Source organism: Propithecus coquereli, unplaced genomic scaffold (genome assembly GCF_000956105.1).
Source record: "Propithecus coquereli isolate 6110/MARCELLA unplaced genomic scaffold, Pcoq_1.0 Scaffold65, whole genome shotgun sequence".
NCBI lineage: Eukaryota > Metazoa > Chordata > Mammalia > Primates > Indriidae > Propithecus > Propithecus coquereli.
In genome coordinates this window covers 6,090,181-6,109,399 of record NW_012152507.1, presented here as the reverse complement: position 1 = coordinate 6,109,399, position 19,219 = coordinate 6,090,181, and the positions used below count along the sequence as shown (strand labels likewise).

General features: G+C 42.5%; 1 protein-coding gene across 1 annotated transcript in view; it reads left to right on the top strand.

Moving 5' to 3' along the window:
* Positions 1 to 19,219, top strand: part of GATB (glutamyl-tRNA(Gln) amidotransferase, subunit B) — a gene marked incomplete at its 5' end in the record, with an annotated part of 79,829 nt that overhangs the window by 13,127 nt on the left and 47,483 nt on the right. The window contains 2 exons of the mRNA XM_012660019.1: positions 16,411 to 16,524; positions 18,893 to 19,091. Of these exons, the coding sequence (XP_012515473.1) occupies positions 16,411 to 16,524; positions 18,893 to 19,091 (313 nt within the window). The remainder of the gene's footprint in view (positions 1 to 16,410; positions 16,525 to 18,892; positions 19,092 to 19,219) is intronic.

Below are 19,219 nucleotides of genomic sequence, written 5' to 3'. Positions count from 1 at the left end.
CAGTGTTATAATAGGGCCTTCAGGGGCTATTGAGGTGTGTAAAGCTATCTAATCCTGCAGTAAATGGCTAAACATAGCCATTGTTTTTAGATTTCATATTACAGTCTTTTTATTTAATACTTGCTTTTACAGACATCTACTCCTCACCCTCTTTTTTAAGCTACTGTCAGTATATTTGACTCTAGGAACCCCTTCTTGCTCATTTTCCACTTCTCAATTGTTATTTCTGATCTGCTGTAGCCCAGAAAGTCAGATTATCACATTCGTTAATATAAATAAGAGTAAAGCTCTGAGGAGAGAGCTGTCCTACAAAATAAAGTACATGGATGGTATAAAAGCTATTTAGCATCTCAAAGCTATAAACCATATGAGACTAGAGTAGGAAGAGATCCTGGGAATCACTCAGTTCAGCCCTTTAATTTAGAGATGAGAGAACTGCTGTCATGACTTGCCCATGGTCACAGAATTTCTTAACGTCCTACTCAGATTAGAGCCCAGGTTTCTCCCTTCCAGTTTAATGATCAGCTTCCAGTCTATTCTACTATAGTTAGAGTTGCTAGAAGTCTGATTTATGTAGGTGGCTATTCTTTTGCAGGTATGTGTTTGAGTATATATTTAAAACATTAGTGCCATCAACAGATGTATATACAATATGTTTATAGATGTATGCCCACATGCTTATATACATACAGAGGCATTGACTCCATAGCATTGATGCCAGTTGTATGCACCATGTATTATGATGTTCTCTAGTTATGAGATCTGAACCTAGAGAGACAGAAAAGAGGAAAACAGTGCTAAGTCAGAAGAAGAAATGGTTAAAAGAGATCTAACTTAATTAGCCACCAATTCAGTACCCCATGCACTGGACTTCTCCAGACCCACCATTAGGAGAACAGCCCTGACTATGGCGAGCTCTCAGCTATACATATCCCCAGGCAAATAGTGGTGGCAAGGGAAAATTCTTTTAGGATCTTTTCTCTAAGTTTCATTCTGGGTAATTTTCTTACACTCTCTTCTGGGTGGCTAATTCTCCCTTTATTGTATCTGCTCTTTAACATATCCATTGAGTTTTTTATTTCACTGAGAGTGTCTTTCATTTATAGAAATACTATTTTTGTCTATTAAATCTCTTTTTTAAAGTATCTTGTTCATTTTTCCTGTATTGAGTTCTTTATTTCTTTAATAATTTTGTCTACTTATTTTATAGTCTATGTTCAGTAATTCTATTACCTAAAGTTCTTGGGTGATCTTATTCGGCTTTTTGTGTGTCTGCAGATTCTGGCTAATGATTTTCTTTATGTTTTGTAATTTTGGATTATGAAGTCATGTTTGACAGAGCTTCATTAGTGGGAATCTTGTTTGAGAGTAAGTCCCTCCAGAGAGCTTTTGCATTGGCTTTTGCCTGATGCTCCAGGTCTAAGCCAGGGCCATTTTTCTTGTTTATCTCTTAAGTTGAGGGTTCCCGAATCACAGAAGTAGTAAATTTGACCCCAAACCTGTCTGAGAGCAGACTATCAATTTCTAGGGCAGACTCCCCCCACCACCAACCAACCCATAGTCTGGATTCAAACTTTACTATGGTTGAAACCTTACAGGAGGGACCAGAGAGCATAACCATGTAGCTAGGGCTGTAGCCAAGGCTGTGAATATGGGTGACTCAGAGACTCAGAATGGGATAGGGAAGGCATCTTTAAACCGCTCTCTGGCTCCCTTTCCCTCGCCACCAAGATACCCCTCCCTTCTCATTGCAGTTCTGCTGTGCTGTTTTGTGTGTACTGCTGTTCTTCATGCCTTTGAGGCTGAGATCGGTGCGCATCCCAGCTCGTCTTATCTGTCCTTTTGTCATAGACATGGATCGAGTGACTGAGCTCCTTCCAAATTCCCCCTAGATATGCAAGGACACATTCTCTCACCTATTGCCTTTAAAGATTATCATTTTTTTAAAAAGGCTTATTCTTAATAAATCATTCCCTTAACCTTTGTGTAGCAACGATGATGCCATCTCACTCCTCTCAAGGAACAGCATGAGCAATATGGTAGAACTGAGAGGAGCAGCCAGCTCTAGTGGGAGGAATCAGTGACGAAGAAATGGGGAGTTCCTTTTCCTCTCCACCCCAGCCTTGGGGAACCTGGGGGACTTCATCTGGTCTTCTCCCCAGGTGAATCTCCTGGGTCTGCAGAGCATCTCTCGGACACAGCAGTGTTTCTTAGGAACTTTGTGCTTCTTTCCGAGTAATGGAATGTCTCCAGGCAGCATGTTCATCTCCCCAGAGCTGCATTCCTGAACAGAAAACCTTCAGTGTTGTGTTTGGGAAGGACTTTTCTCCCCTTCCACATCCCTTTATTGGTTTGACTTCCCCTCAAAAATATGCACTTGGTACACAAAGAGTGCAATGCTCACCACCTGAAGAATGGACATATTTGAAACTTGGACTTGGGTGGGAGGTGGGAGCAAGGGCAACATACGTAACCTAAACATCTGTACTCGCATAATATGCTGAAATAAAAAAATAAAAAAAAATACGCACTTGGATGAGATATTGAGCACAATAAGAAGCCTTCATTAGGAGAGCTAGTGCTATCCTTAGAACTTTTAACTGTTCAAAGAGAATTTTATGTACTGCTACACCAAAATATCTCTAATACAGTAACACCCCCTTGTCTGAGGTTTTCCCTACTGTGGTTTCAGTTACCCACAGTACAGTATAGTAAGATATTTTGAGAGAGAAAGGCCATATTCACATAACTTATATAGTATATTGTTACAGTTGTTCTATTTATTATTGGTTATTGTTGTTACTCTCTTACTTTGCCTAATTTATAAATTAAACTATCATAGATGTGTATGTATAGGAAAAAACAGTATATATAGGGTTTGGTACTATGCGTGGTTTCAGGCATCCACTGTGTGTCTTGGAACACATCCTCCACAGGTAAAGGGGGACTACTATACTAGAAAGGGAAGTGGTAATGTGTAGAAAATGAAATATAAATGCATTACCAAAGACACCTGGGAGTACAAAAGCTTAGGGGCCTTTTGGTGATATAAATATGTAGTAGTTAAAAAAAAACAACTAACAGTGTCCCGTGACACATTTTTGTCTCTGCCATTTGGGTAGCTCCTACAGGCTTTGTTCAGGTGATTTATATTAGAAGGATATGATAAAAAGCAGCTTGAAATCATGCAGCTGGGTAGCGTTCATTTTTCTTCCATGGACGGTTCCAGAACTTAAAAAATTACAGCAGACCTGGAAAAGCTCTTCCCTCACAAGAAATGCATGTCTGGCCATGGCAGCTGCCCTGTTGAGTTTTTTCTGCTTTATGGCATCATTGGTGATGTTGTGGGGATTTCTAGAGGGTTTTACGAGTATAGTTGTACACTGCATAACGTTTTGGTAACAACGGACTGCAGATACAGTGGTGGCCCCTTAAAATTCTAATGGAGCTGAAAAATTCCTGTGGCCTATTGACATCGTAGCCATCATGTCGTCATAGCACAACACATTACCTTTTCTGTGTTTAGGTACACAATACCTACCGTTGTGTTCCACTTGCCTGCAGTATTCAGTACAGTAGCATGCTGTACAGGTTTGTAGCCTAAGAGCAATAGGCTACACCATAGAGCCCAGGTGTGTAGTAGGCCACACCTTGTAGGTTTGTTTAAGTACCCTCTGTGACATTTGCACAATGGCAAAATGGCCTAATGACACATTTCTGAGAATATATGCCTGTCATTAGGTGACGCGTGACTATATTAGAAAAGAATTTCCGGGAAGATATTGTGCAGTTTTAGGGGGTCAATAAAAATAATACTCCCTTCCCCTCTTGAGTCAGAACCAATTGAGAAATCAGAATAGAAGTCAAGACAGATGGCAGTGAACATACCAGCTTTATTACTGATAATATCAAGTTGATAAAATGCTACTTGATGTGTAGCCAAATGGCTTTTAGTACTTTCTGCCTACATTGAACTCAGCTCTCCAAAACTACAGGCTTTCCACTTGTAGGAGAAGAGCCTGCTTCTGCAGAAAGCTTATCATGTGGCCAGAGAAGACCAGACTGTCGCATCTTTGCTGATCAGAAAGAGCTCATGCAGGCTTTGTGCCGACGATTTATGCTGGAAGCTTCTAATAGAAATGCTCAGCCACAAGGGGCCAACCCACATGTGCTTGGTTCCTTTTCCCAAAGTTGCTCATCAGAAAAGTCATTCCTCTTTGGGGGACAAGAGAGTATGGAGTAGAAAGCAAAGTCCTGTCCCATGGAAGCGTGGAGTCAGGGGAATGAATGTTGCCTGAATTCTGCCCTCGAGAGCATGAAGCTAGTTTTACATCCTGTTTGGGAGTAGATGTGAAACATTCTTTCTGGTTGAGTCCTGCAGAATTCTTTGTCCATACCACAAGTATATGCACTTGTCATCTGAGGCCATTGGGATGGGCCTTTCTTACTTGGCCCTTTTTATATGTGTTTTCAGCTTCACATTTAGTATTGAAGGGGTAGGGGAAGAGTTGGCTATCTTCTACACTGCAGCATCTTGGGGATTTTTTTTCCTTAGCTCCTTTTAAAATCTTGGCAAAGTTAGGAAGTAATTTTGCCATTGGCATCCCAGAGATGACAAGCGTAGGCTTGGTGATTCTGGCATAGTTAGGTGATCAGGCTGGGCTCCTCTGAAGAGCATTCTGTTCCTCATGGCACAGGGTTCTTGCTAGTGAGCCTGTGTGTTTCCCAGCCTTCCTCCACTGGGTGCATCATTAGAATAAGGTCTAGAGCTGGGGCAGGGACAATAAGTGGGAATCAAAATACATTAGTGTTCCCAGGAGCCTTAAAATATTCTATTCCAAATTTTGATTCATGACTCTCCTTTCACAAGTTTAGAAGCAAGAAGCATAATCAATCAAAGGTCTTTGTCATGCTCTGCAGCTTTCTTAGGAGATGCAGACAAGCAATACTATGTGAATGTCTATAGCATTTTGAATCTCCAGTGATACTTGCCAACTCATAGGCCACCCTAGTGAGCAAGGCCATAGGCTCCAACCCCAGCTGATAGGAGAGGAAACTGATGGCCTTATTAACCTCCCCAAGGACACAGGGAGGTCAGGAGCCCAGCTAAAAATAGAAGTGAGAATTGTCTCATTCCCATTCTTAGCATAAAGCACCAGACTAAGTTCCCTTCTGCAGTATTTGCTAATTGTTCATCTCCGACAAAACATAGCAGGGAGTTTTTCTTTTATAGCTGGTTGTAAACATTTAAGATGCCTGTAGTCACTCATAACCTTTGTTTACTTAACTAGCTAGCTATCTTATTTGCCTTGTTTTTTATTCTCTTCCATTTTTACATCTATGTAGAGAAGTTAATATATATGAAAGCACTTCATAAATTCTCAAGTGGCACATAAATTTTATTTGGTATTATTATAATACTCATGTTTTTAACTTTGTATCATTAAAATGTAAACACAGATACTTCCATTTCATAGTGGTCAGTAGAGTTGGGCTGGGGACGAGTGTGGGTAAACATGTAGCACTTTCCTGAGATAAGATGGTATGTGTTCACGACAGCATGAGTAACAATTAATACGAAGTTTTCGGTCTTAGATGTGTCTCAGAGAAGCACAAATTGAGAAATGCATGTGTCCATTTACATAGTGAGGCAACAGAAAGGAAGCATTAATAGAAAATAAGATACACATACAACTTTGGGGGAAGCTAAAAGTGTTTTCAGCCAGAAAAGATATAATTGGGGAAAATTATTTTCCTACCAGGTAAAAGAACAAATTTTCCTTTCATATTCTTGATTATGTATCTCTGTGGTATCTATTGCAGGATTTATATGCTTCTGTATAGATATTGCAGAATTCCCTATTAACATTTTGCTTGCACCATACTTCTTTACATATACAGTGGCTTTAATGTGTCACATAACTTAATTGGATCTATAGCATAGGAATGTTTACATGGATTTAATATATAGAATGTTTTCTTCCTACAACTGATTTTCAGCAACAGTAAATGGAAGCTTCAGGTACCGGTGTGGTTTTCAAGTTAGCATCAGCTTAAATAGCTCCTGTCTCCTTTAGACCCCCGCCCCTCACTCCCATCTCTTCATAGTTAATATATTCCTTGAGTTTTGTGTGGGAGGCTTGTAACATCTCACCCAGGTAGGAGAATTAACTAACCCTTCCCCCTCCCCCGCATTTTTTATTTTAAAAAATTAAAACTTACAGAAAAGCTGAAAGAATAGTACAAGAATATCCATCCTGCACCTAGATTATTTTTTCCCCTTTGGATGAGCCGTTTGAGAGTAAGTTGCACACAGCATGGCACTTCATCTCTAAATATTTCAGCCTCTGTCTCCTAAGAACAAAAACATTCTCTTACATGATCACGGCATAATTATCACACTCGGGAAAGCTAACAGTGATACAATACTGTTATCTGAGACACAGTTCATATTCACGTTTCCACAGTTGTCTCAGTATTATTACCCTTTATTTTCCCCCAATCCAGGATAATTAAAGATTACACATTGCTTGTAATTGTCATGCCACTTTCTTTTTTTTCTTTCTTTTTCTTTTCTTCCTTTTTCCTTTCTTTCTCTCCTCCTCCTTCCTTCCCTTCCTTCCTTCCTTTCTTCCTTCCCTTTCTTTCCTTTCTTTCATGATATTGACATTTTTGAAATGTCCAGGCTAGTTATTTTATCTTATTATCCATTCTTGAAGCAAACATAATGAAGGAAATAGGGGATTTGTACTATGAAAATTTGGCCTTTTTTCTTTTTCCTTTTACCCTCCATGATTTCATGGCTTAGCAGGAAGCCTCTGACAAGATGCTATATTCCTATTGGATGCATAAAATTAAAGATAACTTTTTCTTCCTAAAAATATATGTCCTGGGCGGGGCGCGGTGGCTCACGCCTGTAATCCTAGCACTCTGGGAGGCCGAGGCGGGCTGAGCTCAGGAGTTCGAAACCAGCCTGAGCAAGAGCGAGACCCCGTCTCTACTAAAAATAGAAAGAAATTAATTGGACAACTAAAAATATATAGAAAAAATTAGCCGGGCATGGTGGCGCATGCCTGTAGTCCCAGCTACTCGGGAGGCTGAGGCAGTAGGATCGCTTGAGCCCAGGAGTTTGAGGTTGCTGTGAGCTAGGCTGACACCATGGCACTCTAGCCTGGGCAACACAGTGAGACTCTGTCTCAAAAAAAGAAAAAAAAAAATGTATATTCTGATAGACTGTTCCAAAGACTCATTTCTCAGGACATTCATGGGACTGATGGACATAGCAGGTGCATTTTTGACAGAATGGCATGTGTCTCTAGGAATTTGTTTCTGATATTCCCAGGCCTTGTTCCACCCTGTCCTGTATCCACACCAATAGCGAATACCTGTTGCATTTCTTAGAGTTTGGTTAGTTCAAGCCAATTGTTTTGTTTCTCAACAATAGTCAAATCTTTCAGTTTCATACTCATCTTTCATATAGAGAAGAAAGTAGATCTCATTCTGATCATTAGAACTTTTCAGTCATGAAATTGTTTTTATCACACTGATTACTCTTGAGGTTTCAGTGGTGTGAAATAGTTTGCTATTCCATCAAATCTCTCCAGATGTAGAGTCTCATTGAGTCAATTTTAGGACAGGTCAGAAAAGATTTGTCAGTTTCAGTATGGGAGCAAATCTCAAATGAATGGGTTTGTATGTTTTACCCTTTTCAGTATTTTTCTCCAGAATGTGACCTTGTTTGAAAACCTTTTTAATATTAACATACTTTTTTTTTAAGTTATAAACAGGAGGAAGACAAATATTCAGAGTTGCAGTAGGGAAAATCTTTCTTCATTAAAGATCTTTCATTTAAAAAGAACAATGTTTTTGATTGTTTGGTTTTGTTTTTCACTTGATTCCCATGTCCACTCCGTGGCTTTATGCGTCTCTTCGTCTTCGACTGTCATTGAATTTTAAAAGTAGCTAGTACCTTGGAAGGCAGGAAGTGACAAATGTGTGGCAGGTGACAGTGAGATGGGTGTAAAAATTGGCTCAATTAACTGGTTTATAACTTCAGCTTGTTAGAAGCTAGTTTGTTTCACTTGTGAATGGGAGCTTTTTCCAGCCACAGCAAGCATACAGTGTTATCCAGGGAAATTTTGCTTCGCTGTAAAACAGAAAATGAAGTCATATAAGCTTCCTGAGACATTAAGAAATACGATCTCTGTTCTGCTGGAGATAACACAGTAATTACCACAAAAGGTGTCGGTTATCATTTAAGGGGGAAATATTATGTTGACATAATACATAACTTCAGCATCTGTTGTGCCTTACTGTAGATTATAAATCCAGACTAATGGATCTGTGGAGCTGTATAGCCCTTTTCTCATTAGATTCCACTGCCTGCTAGAAAAGTTTACATATGAAACATTCGATTGAGATGGGCACTTTACATTTAATAACACTTCCATTCTGAAACTAGTATTACTAAATGTCTACCACGTGTGAAGTTTTTTTAATTCACAGAACAATCCTGTAAAATAACTATGCTTCCCTTAACAGATAAGAGAACAGAGGCCTAGAGAGGTTAGGGAATTTGTACAAGGTCACACAGTTAATAAATGGTAGGAGTGAGATTCAGATTCAGGCCTTTCTGACTCAGGTTTGCTCTAGTTCATCAATTAGCAAAAGTCTTCTCAGAGATCAAGTTAATCGCCAGTGAGTAACTTCAGATTACTAACTGTTGGGAATGTAGGAAAGAAGAATATAGACCAGTAAACCTGCACACTAAGTCTTGTCTTTTACTGGCTGCCAACTGCTCTTCTAACCTCCCTAACTGGCCAACTATGAGACTCCGCAAACGAATGCTATAGCGGTTGGGCCATTGGCCCCCAATCCCAAAGTGAAACCCAAGCCAGCCAGGCTGCGTCATGGGAGAACTCTTTGTACGTAGGTTAGAGGCGGGCCTAGGGCTGACATAGGCCAAAGGTTTTTTTGTCCTGTTCCTACCCCAGAGGTAAATCTCAGATCTTAGTATTCCAGTGGTCCATGGAAAAGCAAGATAGATTGTTCCCATGCCAAAAGCCAAGCTGGTATAAGCTGCCCATCTCATGGTGACTGTGGGCCACCTGAGCTTGCCAGGTAGGGAGGAGGATGGAATCCCAGATGAAAAAAAAAAAAATGGGGCTTCCGACACTTTGGGCCAAGTAAATGTTCCTGTCCTTACCCCTGACCACTTCTGAGGGTTGGAATTTCACACAAGGGCTGGGAATAGAGGCTTTGGAGCTAAGGACAGCTGAACCTGCCAGACCACACCTCTCTTCTTTGGAACAGGAGTTGCTTCCTATGCGATAGATGTTTGATTCCCACCCCCCCACTTTGTGAAAAAGGGATTTAAACAAAAGAGGGAATGTAACATTTACTTTCTCCTTTTCCCTAGGCAATGCCCATGTTTAAGCATAGAGAACATATATGTGTGGGTCTATCCATATAAATATTAGTATCTGGCTGGGCGCAGCGGCTCACGCCTGTAATCCTAGCACTCTGGGAGGCTGAGGCGGGCGGATTGTTTGAGCTCAGGAGTTCGAAACCAGCCTGAGCAAGAGCGAGACCCCGTCTCTACTAAAAATAGAAAGAAATTAATTGGACAACTAAAAATATACAGAAAAAATTAGCCGGGCATGGTGGCACATGCCTGTAGTCCCAGCTACTCAGGAGGCTGAGGCAGAAGGACTGCTTGAGCCCAGGAGTTTGAGGTTGCTGTGAGCTAGGCTGATGCCACGGCACTCTAGCCCAGGCAACAGAGTGAGACTCTGTCTCAAAAAAAAAAAAAAAAATTAATATCTGCATAAAATGAGTACCTTTGGTGGTAAAGTTCCACTTTACAAAAACTATCTTAACTAACTGACCAGTTTCAGCAAGCTTAATTATTATAGCATAAGAGGTTTTGTGTTTGTTTTGTACAATGATAAAAGGACTGAATGGTGGGAAGCGATGTGGGGTGAGGAAACAGGGAATACTTTTCTCCCTTGTAATAAAAATTTAATCTGTCCGGTAACTTTTGCTTTGAATATAAATAAGAGGGAGTTCATGCTTTGAGACTAATTTATGGTTAGCAGTAAGATAAGAGCCCATTTTACTGCCTTCTTTTTACTTAATAAATCTTAATTGCTTTCTCTCCATAAATTAAAGTATTTACCATGGTATATCCTAATTATCAGATTTGTCATATATAGTATCAGTTTCACAGAGTAATTGCCATTTGGGCTTTTTGGGAAACATCACCTCGTCTTTGTTTTATGCTCCAGCAGAATCGTCAGCTGGGTTTTCAGTGAGGACACTAGTCTTGCCGTGTCTCCTCAGTTTTTTAAGGAGGTCCTGATACTATGCACGAACTTCAGGTATTACAGCATTATGGACTCACCAGCTGAGGGCAAAGTAGGAAGGGGAGAGAAATGGTATGAAATGCAGACTATTTTGAAAGATACTCATTTTTATTCCTTTCAAGTACATCACAAGATATTTCCCAGTGTAGATCCCAGAGACTGGTTTTCATGAATATATTTATTTGTAATTAGTAGAATTTCCCTTAAAAGTGCTAAAATCCTAGAGAACATTTTATGGACTTAAGTAGGTTATGTAATCTTCTTTAGTCTGTTAATTTGCTTAGCAAATCCTTTCCTAGTATTTAATGTAGATTTAGAATTCAGTTCAACCCAGGTTGAGTTATCACAAATGTTCCTTATAAATTAGAAGCATTTCATAATCCTCTGTGCCCAGTATGTGAAAAAGGAATCCACAAAATTTTCAGTTTTATGTTGATTGGACAGGCTTGAGAGTGGCATCATTTTGTTGATTAGCTATTTATTTATCAAAAGACAAAGTGACAGAAGCGAACACAAGAACGTATTTATTTGTGGTGCCAGTCCTACAGACCTGGGTCCTTGTGCCCTGGGGCAGCTGGCTTCTGGCTGGGTTAGACCAACCGGAGGTTCTGATGAAAGCCTGAAGGTGTCAGGAAAGGAGTGACAGGGTATTTCTCCTTCCTCTCTGCCTCCAGCAACGTCTCTGGCAGCGCCAGGGTCTTATCCAGGGCTCCAGCTTCTAGGAGCCGGGTCCACCTTGTTTGCACCATCCTCTGATGGCCGCACACCATGGCTCTAGGCACACTGCCTCTGCATGGTCCCTCTGTAAGAGTGGCTTCCTGCTGTTGAAAGTCTCCTTGATAACTCTGCTTAAATTTATTCTATTTCGCTTATATACCAAGAGTGGTTTCCTTTTATGACCGATACATTTTTTTAGAACAATTTTGCTTTTATTTCATAGCTTATAGTCTTTTGGATGTTGATAAAGGAAATGTTAACTTACTCATTATCTCAGTTAACGTTTAATCAGCATGGTATTACATTTAGGTGATGCAGCGAAGAAGAGTAAGGTAGAATGACTTGATTGCCCTGTAGGAGCTCAGTGTGGTGGGGGAGACAGTACTTTCCCTGAGTGCCAGGGGAGCCAAGAGGAAAGAACACCTAGACAGCGGTACTGGGGAGACAGATTCCATAAAATGGGCGACATCTGAGAGCCTTGCCAGATACCAGGATCTTACTCAGGCAGATGAGGAGGAAGGATGCTACCAGCAGAAGCAGCAGTTTGTACAAAAGCCTGGCTTGAGTTTGGCTATGTGGGTGTGTTGGTTAGGGGTGGTGGAGGAAGCGGAAGCTGGAAAGGCCATCGGGCTAGATCACAAAGGGCATTGAAGACTCTAGCAAGCACTTGGATTTTATCCTGTTGGTGATGGGGAGCAGTGAAGAAGGGTTTTAAGCAGAGGAATTCCATGAACAGAGTTATCCTTTAGAAAGGTCACTCTTGAAGGGGTGTGGAAGAGAGACTAGAGGGGAGGCTGGAAATGGAGGCAGAGAAGCCTTCTGGCCAGGGGGTTAGTTGCAGAAGGCCTGGTTGGAGGGGGGCGGCATTTGAATGGAGTCCTGAATTAATCCAGAGGATATGGGGAGGAAGGAAAAGAAATCAAGTTATATTAAGAAAGTAGAATGTGTAGAACCTGGCAATTTTTTTTTTTAATGTGTTGGGAGTTGTCATTAAATGATGGTCTGTTATGCTCAGAGATCAGGAAATGCTTGTTTGGTTAGGCTAAATAAATCTCAAAACTTGAAGACTTTCTCAAATTGAGGTCACAATGTCTCCTTGGAGGTCTCATGCACATTTCTGGGTTGTTTATGCTGCCTTATGCACTGGATGTATTTTAGATTCCAAACAAGCTATGGTTGCTGCACTACTACTCATGCTTTACAAACAAGCCAAACAAGCGACTCTTTTTAAAAGCCATTCACTACTCCCCTCCTCCACCATCCCTAAGATCCTTTTCCTGGCAGTGATCTGCCTAGTCTCTCTACTAGTCATGCAGTTTCTTTGCCATCCACTATGTATTTATCTCATCTCCTACCTCTACATACCACAAATTTCTTATCTTCTGATTAAATATAAGAATCAACTTCTTATTTGACAAATCATTTTATGAGATGATTGATTGTGTCAAGAGTTTCAGAAGTCCAGCAATAGGACATCCTCTGCTAATTGAGAAAAACCTATAGGCCCACCCATTACCGAGCCCTCACATGCCAGAGACTGGGTATTGAGTGTTCACAAAGTTAAGAACACAATGTTTGCCCTCTGGGACCTCATCATCTGGAAACAAACCTCTAGAGGTAGAAACTGGCAAGAAAAAAAACGTTAGAACCAGTATCTGCCTTCAGTTATTTACAGTGGGATTTGGGTTGAGGGGCTGCTCTGAAGTTATGGCCTGGCGTTAGTAGTCTCGATAGCTAACACTACCACCTTTATTCTTTGAAGATTTAAGATAGAGCGTAATGGTTGAGAGTCTGCGTTCTGGGGTATGATTTCCTGGCTTTGCCACTTACATGTGTCACCTTGGCCAAATTGCTTCATCTCTCTGCTTCCCTTCATTATCTGTAAGATGAGGATCATAATAGTATCTACCCTAGGATTGCTGAGGGGATTGAATGACAAGTGTATGTGACGTGCCTAGCTCGCCTCCTGACGTGGTGCCAGTGCACAATAAATACTCGCTGTTGACCATTCCTGAAGCCAAAGGGAAGCCTCCGAAGGCTCGGCTGAGACAGGCATGTTGTGTGAGTGCCAAGGACTGTCGCTTTCCTTCCCCATGAGAGCTGTTATGGCTGACCCAGAGAGCCTTTTAGTCACTTAAGTTAATTACAAAGAAAATTCTGGGACATGCTTTCTTCAGGACAAGTTAATCTTTTGAGTTTTCAAGTTACCTATTTGATCACATCACACATGCTCAGTTGTCACTTGAACATACTTCCAGAAACAAGTTGGAAGGCCAGCATTTGGCAGGTAACACCATAGAGGAGACCCAGGCATCATGGCTTCTTTGAAACCTTCCCCCAATACCCACCATCTCTCTTCTCCTTTGAGTTTAACACACATTAATTAAGCAGCACTAATTTTCAGGATCTATATTAGTCTCTAGGGATACAGGGATAAACAGACAGTTCCCATCTACATGAATTTTACAATTGCATGGAAATACATGTGAACAAATTAAATCCACTATGATACAAGCCCAAATGGAAGGATGTAGAAAGTCAGAAGAGGTACACAAAAAGGACAATAAGAAAGGCTTCACAGAGGTGGTGACATCTCACTGCGGTTTTGAAGGGATTAAGAATAGGGAGAGTCAGAAGGTCAGCATGGTTGTACAGGAGAACTGGACCACAGGTGCATGGGGATGTGGTAGGAGATGAAATTGATGTAGGCAGGAACTAGATCCTGTAAGAGCTTGGCCTTTATCATGGGAACATTGGGGGCCATTGTGAGACTTTGGGCAACACAATGTCACAAGATCTGCATTTTTGCAGGATCACCCTAGTATGGAAGACAAACTTGGACAGGACGTTGAAGATGCTGGCGGGTTCATGTCACCACTGCAGATTCGTTGAGGGCAGGGATAGAGTCTTATTTATTTCTGTATCCCTAGGTTTAGTACATTATAGACATTAAGAAATGTTTTGAAAGGGAGACAGCCCAAGCTGAATTTTCCAATTCTACATCCTATCCTCAGAACATGCTGACCGGGACCTCCATCTGTCACAAGCAGCTTGACTAAGATCCTAATAAATTCTTTTTTCTTGGCATTCTTTTAACTGGCACTCTCTGTTTACTAGCCCCTCTGTGCAACTGTAGTGTGTGATGATTAATGCTTATAATTCTGACCCTGAAGTACTTCATGCCTTCTAAATCATCAAAAAAAAAAGATTAAAGTATTCGGTATCGCAGTAATGTTTGTGTGTTTTACTGCGTTCTGATCCTCTGGAAAGTGACGGTTTATCAAGTGCCTGTGCACTTGTGTGCACACAGGCACAGCGAGAGTCTACGGTCACCTGCATCTCTTCACGCCCTCAGTGCCAGGCGCAGGGAAGTTATGCACACTCAGAAACAGACAAGCAGAATAACCTGGGTTTTATTCATGCCTAGGAGGAGGCAGGTTGGCCCCAAAGGCCCGGACTGGACTAAAATGAGAACAAAAGCCGTGGTTAGGAAGGCAGAGGGAGTGAGAAAACAGAACTGTGCAGACGGGGCGTCAGGCAGTTTACAAGTGAGCCCCCGCTGCAGCCCAGCCCCAGGAGGAGCAAAGCTCAGGGCCGGGACTCCAGCTTCACGTTCTGTGTTCCTTGGCCCAAGTCACTGGGCTTGGATTTGGCAGGATTCTCCGCCAGCTATATTTGTATAGCAGTAACAACCGTTCAGTAAGATGCCAAACATTAGCAAGTGAAAACATCAATAATTAGAGCATCCTGTTCCCCACACACATCTTTTCTTGAAACCTTTATTACTGCAGAGCTGACATTATAGACACAGAATGAAGAACTCTGAATGGAAACCGAGTTGGCTCCATCTTGTAACCTGAGTTACAAAAAAGAGGGATGTGATGTTGTCAATGGGAAGGAGATTTGTCTGGGTTTTCTTTTGGGGGTTGTATATCTCAGTAAGTAGAGAGTCCCTTACATTTTGTCATACAAATTTGTTCTTAAAATCTGTGTGTTTGGTCAGTACTCATCATCCCAGCACAGAGAGTCAGTGCCTGAACCACAGAAATTCTATTTGCCACCCTCTAGGCAGGGGTACGTGTGGGCTCTGCAGCTGGCTTTACCACTTGCCAACTCTGTGGATTTGGGCAAGTATCTTAGTCTCTTTGGGTTTCAGTTTTTGTTATCTTTTCTTTTTAATCTGACATTGGAATAATTCAAATTCCTTCTTTACAGGATTGCTGTGAGGCTGAAATAAAATGGTGGACGTGAAAATGCTTAACTAGAAAGCCTTATCTATATAAGTAATAGTATACTAAATATACCAAAGAACATCATAAATATTCTAATAAAATATATTTCCTCAGCAAACACAACATCCTCAAAAATTTCCCCAAAGTAGCGTAGGGAAATGAACTGTTGAGCCCTACTGTAGGGCACGTGTTCTAGCTATTGTGTTATCCACTCTGCAAGGTAAATATTAAATCCCTATTTCAGACAGGAGGAAACTGAGGCTCCTAAGTCGCACACATAGCAGAAATGGAATTTGGTCCCGACTGGAGGTCTTATGCTTTCTTCTGTACCATGTCACCTCTAGTTGTCCATGCGGTTCCAAACTCCCACAGTTCTTAAGAGCCGTTCACGTCCTTTGGGGCTGGGAAGTTTGCTAGCCTTTTCTTGGTCCTTCACTCCTGAAAGTGGGGCAGGGTAGGGTCTGGAAGGAGCGGAAGCTCTGGGCGCCCCTGGAGAGGCCAGCAGCACGGGATGGTCCGTGTGCGAGGCCAGCACTCAGTCTGGGCTCCACTTTTTAGGGAGCTGGCCAGGTGTGGACTGAAAGCCAGGAGACAGCTGTGCCACATGTCCCAGCCCTTGAGGAAATGGCTGCAGCGCCGTTGTTTTCAGACGTTCATTCTTTTTCTGTCAAAGTGAAGCGACGACTCCTCAGGACCCCCCTCTCAGGGATCGGTGCGTCTCGTGTATCCTGACCAGCTCCTTGTGCTGTTTGCTGAGAGAGTGGGATTAGGTTTATTCTAGGTAGTAACCATTCTTCTAAGCTTTTTTGGGACTCTTCCTGTTAACTTTGATGCCAGGTGTTGGAGGAGAGGGTCTTTTGTGTGGGAGTTCATTAAGTGCCCAGTGGGACCCAGTGCTGCAGGCATTGTCTTTTTTATAGCATGTTCTCGATTCACAGACAAACGGAGTCGGCTTGTGCACTGGAGCTGCCCACCCAGAGAAGCAGAGATAATGCCTGATGAAGGGCCAAGTTGAATATTCAGTGAGGATGCCTGTGTGGGAGAAGCGTTTGTTCAGCCTGCGGTTGTGAGAGGAACTGTGTGCCGTGTTCCCATAGGTTCTCAACAGGAGGTGTGTAGAAGCGGCTGTGATGACAGGCCTGGCTCTGAACTGCCACATAAACAAGAAGTCCTTGTTTGACAGGAAGCACTACTTCTATGCGGACCTCCCTGTAAGTATGCTTTGTGATCCACCCTGGTAAGTTCTCGGAGCTGGGCCAGCCCTGCCGTGGGGGGTTGAGGCGGGGAACAGGGGCTGTGCCCCTGGTGTTTCCAGTCAGCACTCTATCCGTCTCGGCAGGGAGCGCTGCCCGGCCCTGACGAAGGCAGGTGCCCCCCGATGTTCACTAGATTGGACGCAGTTGTCCTGATTGCTAACTCCTTGCTTAGCCTCATGCTTCTGGTAGCTGGCTCATAATTGCACAGGGAGTAGAAGCCAGTGTTCTCAGGCTCAGGCTAGCCGTGGTATTTGCTGCTAATTGCCTGTTAGCACAAAAGCTAGCTCTGTGGCCGATGCAACGGTAAATGCATACTGTAGCTCTGTAGGCATGGTGAGAGCTCGCTTTTAAGTTGAAGTTCCCATCATAGGGCTATCTCCGTTGGAGACATTTCTGTCATCTCACAAGGAACAATTAAGTGGACAATAGTAAGCAGAAACATGAACCGGAAACCTGGACTAACAACAGTAATTGTCTGAGCAGTGCACTCAATATTTACCTACTTTTTTCTTAAAATTAAAAAGTTTCTTTGAATCATGCCAATGTGGATGAGAGCCAATTTTTCATACTTTTGAACTGGAACAAAAGTGAAATGTTGACTGGGTTTCCCAAAATAACGTTGAGTTTAATCTGAGCCTCTAATAGTGAGTGTGACTCTCCTTTAGATTTAGAGGAACAGCAGTGAGAATATTGTTTCACCTCATTCTCCTTGAACCGAAGATTGGGGTGAACTGTTTTTTAGTGGGTGAGGGCAGGAACAGAATTAAAACGTGTATGTATAAGTGTAGGACCCAAGTTCTCCAATTGCTGCTGCTTTTCACCCCTGGCTGCCAGCCTTTCAGCAAGTCTACTGCTTGGTAGCATGGAAAGACTTAAACTGCATTTCTTCTTCTTTTAAGAGTGACAGACGCTTTGGTTAAGGTGAGCGACTTAGCATTATGTGACTAAAATGAGATGTTTTGGTTATCTCTGGCTTTCTGTCCTTTCTGGACCAGACAGTTCAGATAACTCCGAGTTGGTATTATAAGAAATACACTAAAGTATTTGTTGATTATCTGAAATTCAAATTTAGCTGGGCATCCTGTATTTTATCTGGCAACCCTACCCAGAGTTTAGTTTTGCAAATTGAGACTTCCTATCTCTGCACAGAAAACGAGTTAGCCTCATGCAGGGTTCTCAAAGTGTAGTCCCCGGGGCACTAGCATCTCCTGGGAACTGGAAATATGAATTCTCAGCCTCCCCCCGCTCCCAGCCCTAGACCTACTGAATCAGAAACCCTTGCAGTAGAGCTCAGCTGTCTATATTTTGACAGGCACGCTGGTATTTCTGATGCAGCTAAAGTTTAAAAACTGCTGGCTGGCCTAGTGGCTAGGAGCAGACTCTGGAGCCAGACCATCTGAGTTCAAGTGCTGACATTGATACTTACTAGCTCTCTGGCTTTGGGCAAGGCTCTTAACCCCTCTGTGCCTGATACCTCCTTCATAGGTTGTTGTGGGACTCACTGAGTGTAAGACACTGAGAACAGCATCTGGGACCTAGCAGGTACTGCAGGTGCCTTAGCTGCCACTCTCTGTCCTTCTCTAGCTCTCCTCATTGACTTGCTGTCTCTTCAGTGTGTGTTGATGCACATGTGCACCTCAAAGTGACTCCTCCCTTCCACTTAGAAGGATGTGGGGGAGTCCTTGCAAGATCCATCAGTATTTTAGTGCTATGTGTTTTCCATTAGCTGAGTGCGAGGACCACCGCATTTTCTGGCTAGAAGAGCCTGGAAAGTTGGGTCAGGGAGGGTAGCTGGCATGATTGGTTCACTTAAAGAACAGAAACAAAGCAAGCTCAAACACAGCAGCAACTGCTGTTGGTTGTGTCAAGAGAAGATGGCAAAGTGCTTAGCCAGCGTTTCCTAATAAGCAGAGTCTGTCAGGAGCCCAGTAATGAGATGCAGGGTTTAGGCTAATGAGCTAAATGGAGACAATAAGTTCTTTTCTTAGGGGCCCCTGACAATGAGATTATTGTTATTCCCCAAAACAGCACTTTGGTGAGGATGAGAGAATTCGTAGTGGTTGCTGCGTTGTAATTGGGAGTGGGGGCTCAGGGAGAGCCAGGGGGTGACAGCCAGAGCAGAAGCAGCCGGGCTGAATTGAGGCTGCGATGCCTCAGTGCATGAACTGATTGTTCTCCTCCTTTTCCTTTTTTCTTTTGTACTTTGTATTGTTTTGTTTTTGTTTAAAGTTAGCCTATAGTTGTGTGACATTAAGAGGAATAGGAAACTGGATCCTGCTTTTATTCATGGACTGGTGACTGTGTGTCCCACATTTGTGTGCAGGCAGGCTACCAAATCACCCAGCAGAGGCTGCCGATCGCTGTGAATGGGAGCCTGACGTATGGCATCTGTGTGGGGAAGAGGCAGAGTCAGGTGACCACCAGGACGGTGAGGGTCAAGCAGATCCAGCTGGAGCAAGACAGTGGCAAAAGCCTCCACGACGACCTGAGGTCACAGACGCTCGTCGATTTGAACAGGGCGGGTAGGCTTGGAATGTTCTCATTACTTCTCCTTCCAGCCACCTCAGTTCTTGCGTTTTAGGCAACTTTCTTCCCCTCTAGAGTTTTCCCAAACTAAGTGAGAAAGCAGGCACAGGAGCCTGACAGATGG